This window comes from Octodon degus, unplaced genomic scaffold (assembly GCF_000260255.1).
Source record: "Octodon degus isolate 3935 unplaced genomic scaffold, OctDeg1.0 scaffold00002, whole genome shotgun sequence".
Taxonomy (NCBI): Eukaryota; Metazoa; Chordata; class Mammalia; order Rodentia; family Octodontidae; genus Octodon; species Octodon degus.
The window spans coordinates 36,131,775-36,139,777 of record NW_004524578.1 but is presented as its reverse complement, the minus strand read 5'-3'; the positions used below and the strand labels follow the sequence as shown (position 1 = coordinate 36,139,777).

General features: G+C 35.0%; 1 protein-coding gene across 2 annotated transcripts in view; it reads right to left on the bottom strand.

Annotated features, from left to right (window-relative positions):
* Positions 1 to 8,003, bottom strand: part of Lmbrd2 (LMBR1 domain containing 2) — a 53,260-nt gene that overhangs the window by 40,959 nt on the left and 4,298 nt on the right. For both annotated transcript variants that reach the window (XM_023712025.1, XM_023712027.1), the window contains exons 2-5: positions 5,009 to 5,245; positions 4,372 to 4,469; positions 1,791 to 1,886; positions 745 to 912 (exon numbers count right to left, since the gene is read on the bottom strand). In XM_023712025.1, coding sequence (XP_023567793.1) covers positions 745 to 912; positions 1,791 to 1,886; positions 4,372 to 4,469; positions 5,009 to 5,182 — 536 coding nt within the window. In that variant the 5' untranslated portion in view covers positions 5,183 to 5,245. The remainder of the gene's footprint in view (positions 1 to 744; positions 913 to 1,790; positions 1,887 to 4,371; positions 4,470 to 5,008; positions 5,246 to 8,003) is intronic.

The window sequence follows — 8,003 nt, the reverse complement described above, 5'->3', positions numbered from 1 at the left end:
TAAATCTAAAATAACATTAAAGACAAATATGTTGACAAAGTACAGTCAAAACAAAGAGAACATTTACAACTGTAAAGTCACTGGGAGAATGAAAAAGAAAGCAACATAATTATTACATGCATGTGTATGTACTTTTTTATGGTAATGGGTATTGATTTCCAGTCATTTTTCCACTTATTATTATTATTATTATATTTTAAATTATCTTGTTAAGTCATTTAGTTACCTGGGTTTGGCTTGAACTTGTGATCTTCCTACCTCAGCTTCCCAGAATGCTGGGATTATAGGCATGTACCACTACACCCAACACCTAACAGTCATTTTTAAAAATGTTATCCACATTTTCTTATTAATAAGAATTATTCCAATTTTTGAGGGGTAATCTATAAAATACTTCATTTACTAAGTTGCTTGGTAAAATTTCCATACTCTTTTTTTGTATTTATTTGTTGGATACAGGGTCTTAGTACACAGTTCAGACTCACAGATCCTCCTGTCTCAGCCTCCAGCGTTGGGAGTATAGGTGTGCACCATGTCCAGTTTTGGTGCTGGCATGGTGCACCCGGGGTTCCAGGGATAGCAAGGCATGCAGCACTAGGGATCAAACTCGGGTCCTTGCACTTACCAGGCAGGCGCTTAGACTGCTAAGCTATCTCCTTAGCCCCAAAATGTCTGTATTCTTGAGATAAAAATTTTGAGGATAAATATGCACAGAAACAATGTCAAGAAGACTATTTTTCTTACCATTCTAAATGCAAACGTGGGTTTACAGCTACATAAATTAAAAATGCTCCAAAAATTAGCAAATATGTGCCATAGTAGATTGCATTCTCAATCAGTGCAGTTTTTATCTTTCCAGTGATGGAAAACCCTCCAGATCTTGCATATGACTGCATAAAAGGTAAAAGAATCCTAGATAAGGAGAAAAAAATATAATTAGAAAAACAAAACAATTATGTAACTGTTGTTCTGATTTATATCTGGATGTCCCCCATGAGCCTCACGTGTACATGGGCAGAGGGGGCATTTGGAGGACTGGACCAAGGAGGCACTGCAGGTGAGCTACTGCTAGCTGGGGAGGAAGGCAGACCACCAGGGTGTGACCTGCAAGTGCGCACCTCCCTTCTGGCTTCCTTTTCCCGCAGCTTCCTGGGTGCAATGACAAAAGCAGCTGTCTTCCCACTACGCCCCTCTGCCATGCTGCTTCTACCTGGAGCCAGCACACAATGCAAGGACTGAGACTTTTCAAACTGTGAGCTAAAATAAACCACTCCTCCTCTAAGATGAGGGTGTCAGGTATTTGGTCTCAGTAACAAGAAAGCAACTAAGATATCAGTGTAACTCAAAAACTATGGCACTGATTAAAACTGTCCAGGAAGAGTCAGACAACAAGATGATCAAACTTCAGAGTCCATGAAGAAAATTTGGAAGCTTAGCCAAGTAGGAAGAAGAAAATCAGGGAATAACAGTGACCTTGGCAAGAGTCCTTTTATGTGAAAAAAGGACCAGAAGAAAACTGGATTTTATATCAAGAGAGACGACAATAACTGGAAGGAAAGAGTGACAAGGAAAACTTTTTGTTTTCTATTTTTTGTTTTTGCTTTCTTTTCCCCTTCCTTTATCCTTCCCTTCTTTTTTAATGAATGGAAATTTGAGCCAGCAGAAAAGGAGAAGATATCAATTTAAGGAGGAAAAGAAATTGCAAAGTACAAATGTTCACTGAAAAATAATTTCCCCTCTTTTCTTACTTTAGCCAAAAATTTAAAAAATTTTTCTTCAGTGTCACTTACCATGTTAAAAATTGTGATGTCCAATATACTACCCTCCAGAAAATTGGCATGATTCCATCAGGAATGTAACTCCATGGCTTAAAACATGGATGTTGTCTATTTAATAAAAATTTAAAGCCAATTAATCATTAAAAATCATTTAATGAATTATACAATTAATTTATGTGGCACAGTTCATTTAATCAGACTAATAATTACTGACTTTGCTTCATAATACTTCATAGAAAACTTAAAATCCAAGTTGACAAACTAAAAACACACACAAGAGCCAGGCATGGTGGTGCACACTTGTAATCCCAGTACCCAGAAGGCTGAGGCAGGATTGTTGAGTTCGTGGGCAGTGTGGGCTACAAAGTGAGTTCAAGGCCAGCCTGAACTCCATAGTGTAACCCTGTTTCAAAAAGACAAAACAACAACAAAACACACACACAGAAAACAAACCAATTGGTTCTAAAGAAAACTGTCATTTGGTCTTCAAATTCTAGTATATTTTTAGTCAGAGTAAGAAGAATGTTCAATAGACTAATAATGCAACTCTTTAAAAGTAAATGTTGGGGCTGGAGAGATGGCTCAGTGGTCTAAAGCACCTACTTGAAACAAGCTTGGCAAAGCACAGGGACCGCGGTTCGATCCCCAGCACCACATGCCAGCCAGACCCGCCCCCTGGTGGGCTGAGCTGGCCACACACACGCACAATAAATAAATGTAATAAATAAAAATAAAAAAAATAAAAAAAAAAAAAAATAAATAAAATAAAATAAAAGTAAATGTTACTAAGTCAAATTTTAATGATTATTCTTAAAGTACATACTCATGTTATTTGTGAAGTTGGTTAAGGGATTTTTTGGTTTGTTTTTTTTTTTTTTTCAAATGGGATCTCATTATGTAGCCCACGCTGACCTTGAACTAGATTTATAGCTGAAGTTGGCCTCAAACATATGATCCTCCTGTCTTAGTCACACAAGAAATTTTATTTTGTTTTTAATTGTTATGTAGAAATGTGAATTAGAGAGGAGACAATATTAGTTGATTAACTTCTAGAAAGAAACTAGAATGCTAATTAAATTAGTTCCTTTTATGGAGATATACACAGTATCTATACACAACTGTGCTTGAATTTTCTGATGAGTCTCTGACCACAGACTCCTCCATATAAATCTTTTAGGCACAAGGATATCTTTTATTTATCTATTTAGTTAGTTAGTTAGTTAGTTAGATAGTTTGGTACTGGGAATCGAACTCACAATCTCATGCTTTCCAAGTAGGCCCTATGGTGCTGAGCTATATCCAGGGCCCAAGGATATCTTTTAGTCAGAGTATTTAACAACTTCTGTAATTTCAACTGACCAATAAACAGTTTCTAATAATGCTTCAAAGAAGAGTAACAACTATAATTTAAATTTATTCAATTTAGATTTTTTTAATGAAAAAGTAACAACTACAATTTAAATTTATTCAATTTAGATTTTTTAAAAAGCTACAACTACTTAAAATATTAGTAAAACTTTACATCAGCATAGATTAATTTTTACCTGTACATTTTTATTGTAATGGTTAATACACTATGTCAGCTTGAGAAGTCTAGAAGTTTAAGTAAGTAACTCAGCAGTTCCACATGCTAGGGTGTAGAGGAAATGCCCTTACTGCTCTAGGATATTGTTCACTGTCAACTTGGGAAGTTTAGCAGTATAACTAAGTGGCTCAGCAGGAGGCGAGGATGCTCACTTTGAACACATTCTCATGGTGTCCAAAAGGAGGGCACAGAGGTGGTGTGAGTGCTACGCCTGCCCTTAGGCGGGTAGTCTGCTTACAATATATGGAAGGAAAGGAGGCTTACTCAGCCCTGTTTTGCTCTTGTTGCTTTTGCTGTCTTGCGCCACCTTGAGCTATTGCCCCTGCACCATGCCATCCTGCCTTGGAGCCAGCTAATCAAGGACTGAAACCTCCATGAATCGTAAACTAAATAAATTTTTCTTTCCTTAATTTTGGAGTCAGGAATGTTGTCTCAGCAGTGAGAAAAAAGTAACCAAGACAGATATGAATTTAGTACTATCTGTGACAATCTGAACTAAATTCACTTTTGATTGAAAACACTAATGGTCTTAAGGAATATGAAACATAAAAGAAATTCCACACATACAGAATAACCTTCCTGTTCTTCATAACAACCTTGTAAATTAGGCACACATACACAGAAAAAACCCTGAATTCTCCTTAGTTTATGTATTTATGGTGCTGAAACCCAGGAACGTTCATGCTCTGTTCTTTTAGATATGAGACAGAGGCTGAGAGGAAATAAAAGTTCTGAAAGCCTCATACTTGGAAAGTGGAAAAGTCAGGCTAAAAAATCGTATCTCCTAAGTTTCTCACTACCATTAACGGTATATCCACAAATGTTTAGATTTAAATAGAAGATAACATACTAAAAAGAATACTGGCAGAGGATAAAAGTAGAAGGGTCAGTAGAGATTAGTTTTTATAAATATAAAACATATGAATGGTAGAAAACAATTTTCAAACAATTTTCTTCTTGCACCATTAAGCTAAAAGAAAAAAAATAAAAATACAAAGAACAAAATACCTGTGAACTGGGTTAACAGTTGCATATGATCCTGTACTGTTGTTATTCTCTGGAGGGCTTGAATTTGCAGCAGCATGCCTGCACCGGTTATATATTGTCTAAAGCAATCACAGTTAAAAATGAGAATCACTAGGGTTTATAAAATCTACCTACCTAAAGTTACCATGCTGGTTATACTGCTTAATGATCAAATTTCTAAAATAACATTGAAGTTGAAATTATAAGCATAACCTAATATATAATTTAGTTCAAACTATATAATTTTTTTTTTAATTATATGTAGCTGGCACAGGATCTCACTACACAGGTCGGACTCATCGTGATCCTCCTGCTTCAGCCTCCCCAACTCCCCAGATTTGGGATTACAGGCATGAGTCACCATGCCTGGTTTTGGTGGGCAGCTCTGCATGCCCAGGGCCAGCTGGCCTGCGCATTCGGTGTTGGGGATCAAACGGGTCCCTGCACTTGCCAGACAGGCACTTAGACTGCTGAGCTATCTTCCCAGCCCCTCAAACTATATATTTAATATATAAGACACATGAATGTATAAGATATACTTGAGATAGTTAATGTATAATATATCTCAAACTGTGTAATTATAATTTCTTAAATTGTGAAAATTAGTTTCCGTTCTTACCGTACTAACATCCAGAGGCAATATAAAGACAATAAGAAAGCAGAGATACCAAGCAAGCAGTGTTCCAACAATTACAAGTCTATGTTGTTTCTTGAAGTCTCCATATCGATGAAGTAGAAATAATGCGAGAAAAAATACAAAAACAATCTCAAGTCCCAAAGCTGCACCACTCATTATTGAATATTCACTCTGAGAAGCTGAAGTTATTCACGTACAGTTCTGAACCATATCTGTTCACTGAAAACAAACAAAAAATGTATTATTAACATAGGAAACAACCATTCAAAGTTTTCTAAATATTTATTAGCATTGAGGAAACTGTCATGCTTTACATTGGGCTGAGAATACAATGAAAAAAGTAATTCCTAGTGTCAGCTCCTTATATCTTACTATTTAAAATCCATCTTAAAAATCTCACTTTGTATCCTTAGAAAAAGTCATTCAAACAAGTCATGCTAATTCTTAAAATATTACAAATTAAGACTTTTTTTTTTTTTTGGTAGAACCGGGGATTGAACTCAGACCCTTGCTCTTGCCAGGGAAGTGCTTATTCCACTGAGCCATCTTCCCAGCCCCAAGACATTCTTAATATCAAATGTGAATAGGTCCAATTCAGTGTGATTTGGAGTTTCTCAATGTTCTAAATCCTAAACAAAATATTTTAAATATAGAAATTATATATTTAGGCAATGTTAGCAAATTAAAATCCTAGCAATTAGACATTTAGCAAAACAAAGTTTTTAAAGATATGGATAGCCAGAGCCATCAAGATAGCTCAGTGGACTACGCGCCTGCTTACACAAGTACAGGGACCAGGGTTCGATCCCTGGTACCACATACTGTACAGGCCCCGTTCCCGGGTGCACTGAGCAGGCCACAGTGTCTGGGCATGGTGGCACATGCCTGTAATCCCAGTGCTGACAAGACTAACAACAGGAGGATCATTACAAGTCCAAACTGCACAGTGAGACCCTGTACCATAATATATATAATATAGATATGGACAGCCCATAATTCAATCTTTCATTTGAACAAATATTTTCCTTTTATGCTAATGTTTTCTAACAACTCAACTTGCTGGACTTATAATTCTTGTTTTTACCAGCACAGTGGCACATACCTGTAATCCTAGCACTCATAAGGCTGAGGCAGAAGACCTCAGCCAGTTCAAGGCCGACCTGAACTACATAGTAGGATATCATCTCAAAAATAAAGAAATAAACAACTTATTTTTTTTCCGGCTTCATAGGTATACTCATCAATTTCTACTGATACACATAAATCTCATTTTCTTTAAACACTCACTTTACCTATTTTTTATATGTGAAACTGATTATTGAATAGTCATACATTTAAAAATATTCTTAAAAACGTTAATGATACAAAAATCAGCAAATGGTTCACTTGATACCTCTCTACCGAGAAATGCAATTTATCACTACTAAAGGCAATATCCAACTTCTACAAAGTCAGTGTAGGCCTGTTTGGCTATAAATAAGTGATTAATAGCTCAACATTGAGAATTAAGATTATAATGTAACCAAACAAAATAAGGATCAATAAAATCCTTCAAACTGACAAACATCTCCCATGGAAACAAGTTATAAAAAGAACGAAACTGAATATTTTAATAGGGCTAAAGGGTGCCTGAAAAATGTAGCAGGGTAACAGGATAAATGGTAATGAAAGGGGTACATTTTTTGATATTTAAGAAAAATGAAAATATACAGAGGGATGGAAAGAAACTTTCAACAATATAAAATAGCAAGAAAACAGTTTATTAAATTGGCTTTGGTTTACAATATATCATATAGAGATATTTACTATATACATTTAAATTTATATGGCTCAATTAAATGTTAAGAGTTTCACAAGGTGGCAGTAGATTTGCATTCCTCTCTGGGAAAGGATCTCCAATTTCTAGGATCCTAATTTGCTAAGATTGCCGAAATCTCAGCACTAGATCCCCCTGGATATTCTAATCACATGTAGTGGTTAGAGAGATAAGGGGAGGACACCCTTGTGAGTTTGTCTCTTTACTTCATCATCTATTTCTCTGCTTTTAACACAATGTTTTCTTATGAAACAGGTGAGGCCTACTGGTTTTATGAAATGGGAGATAAAAATTAGGGTTTCCTTAACCTGAAAAAAGAAAATAACCATTTTCAAGCTGAATTTTGAAATTCTACTTAAATTCAAAGAAGGAATTATTACAGCACAGAATAGCACTTTCTAAGATTCCTTAGGGATTCTCTAGCCCATCCTCATTATTTCAATGGAAAATTCTCTAGAAATCTAGAGGTAGCTTATTCTCTAATTTAGTTACTTGGAAATTAAAGTATAATTTAATAAAAATTTTTCAATTAAAATCTAATAACAATAAAGACGGAACAACTCAAGCCTAGCTTATTAAATAACTCATTGCTAGAAGGGCAATAATTTGTCAACATATATAGAAAATCTTTCAAAAAGTATGTATTTTTTGTCCTGTCAATTCCTCAAAAATATTTTTCAAGAAAAGCCAAAATGGGAATGAAAAATTATATACAATATTACATTTACTACAGTACTTTTTAAATCTGAAAACACAGAACTCAAATGTTCATATTAAACAGGCCTATCCCACTGCTACCTACTAACTTTAAAAAAAAAAAAAAATGAAGATTTTATAACTTAGTAATTCTACTGTTCTAGCCATGCTTGATGGAGCACAGATTTAGGCCTGAGTCAAACACTACCTAACAATAACACTCTATTGCAGACAGAGATGAGAGATCACGAGTCTCCCAACCTAGGAGGAGATATGGTATCACAATGGTTAACACATTGTAGTAAAGAGACAATTTCTACTTTCTTCTTTGTGCTTTCTTTGATCTGTAATAATTTATGTTATTTTGTAAATTTATTTTTAAATCAGAATAGTAACATGATGGTAAAATGCAAAGACAATGACAAGTTTTACATATATTAAATGTCTAAAATTATAACTTATAAA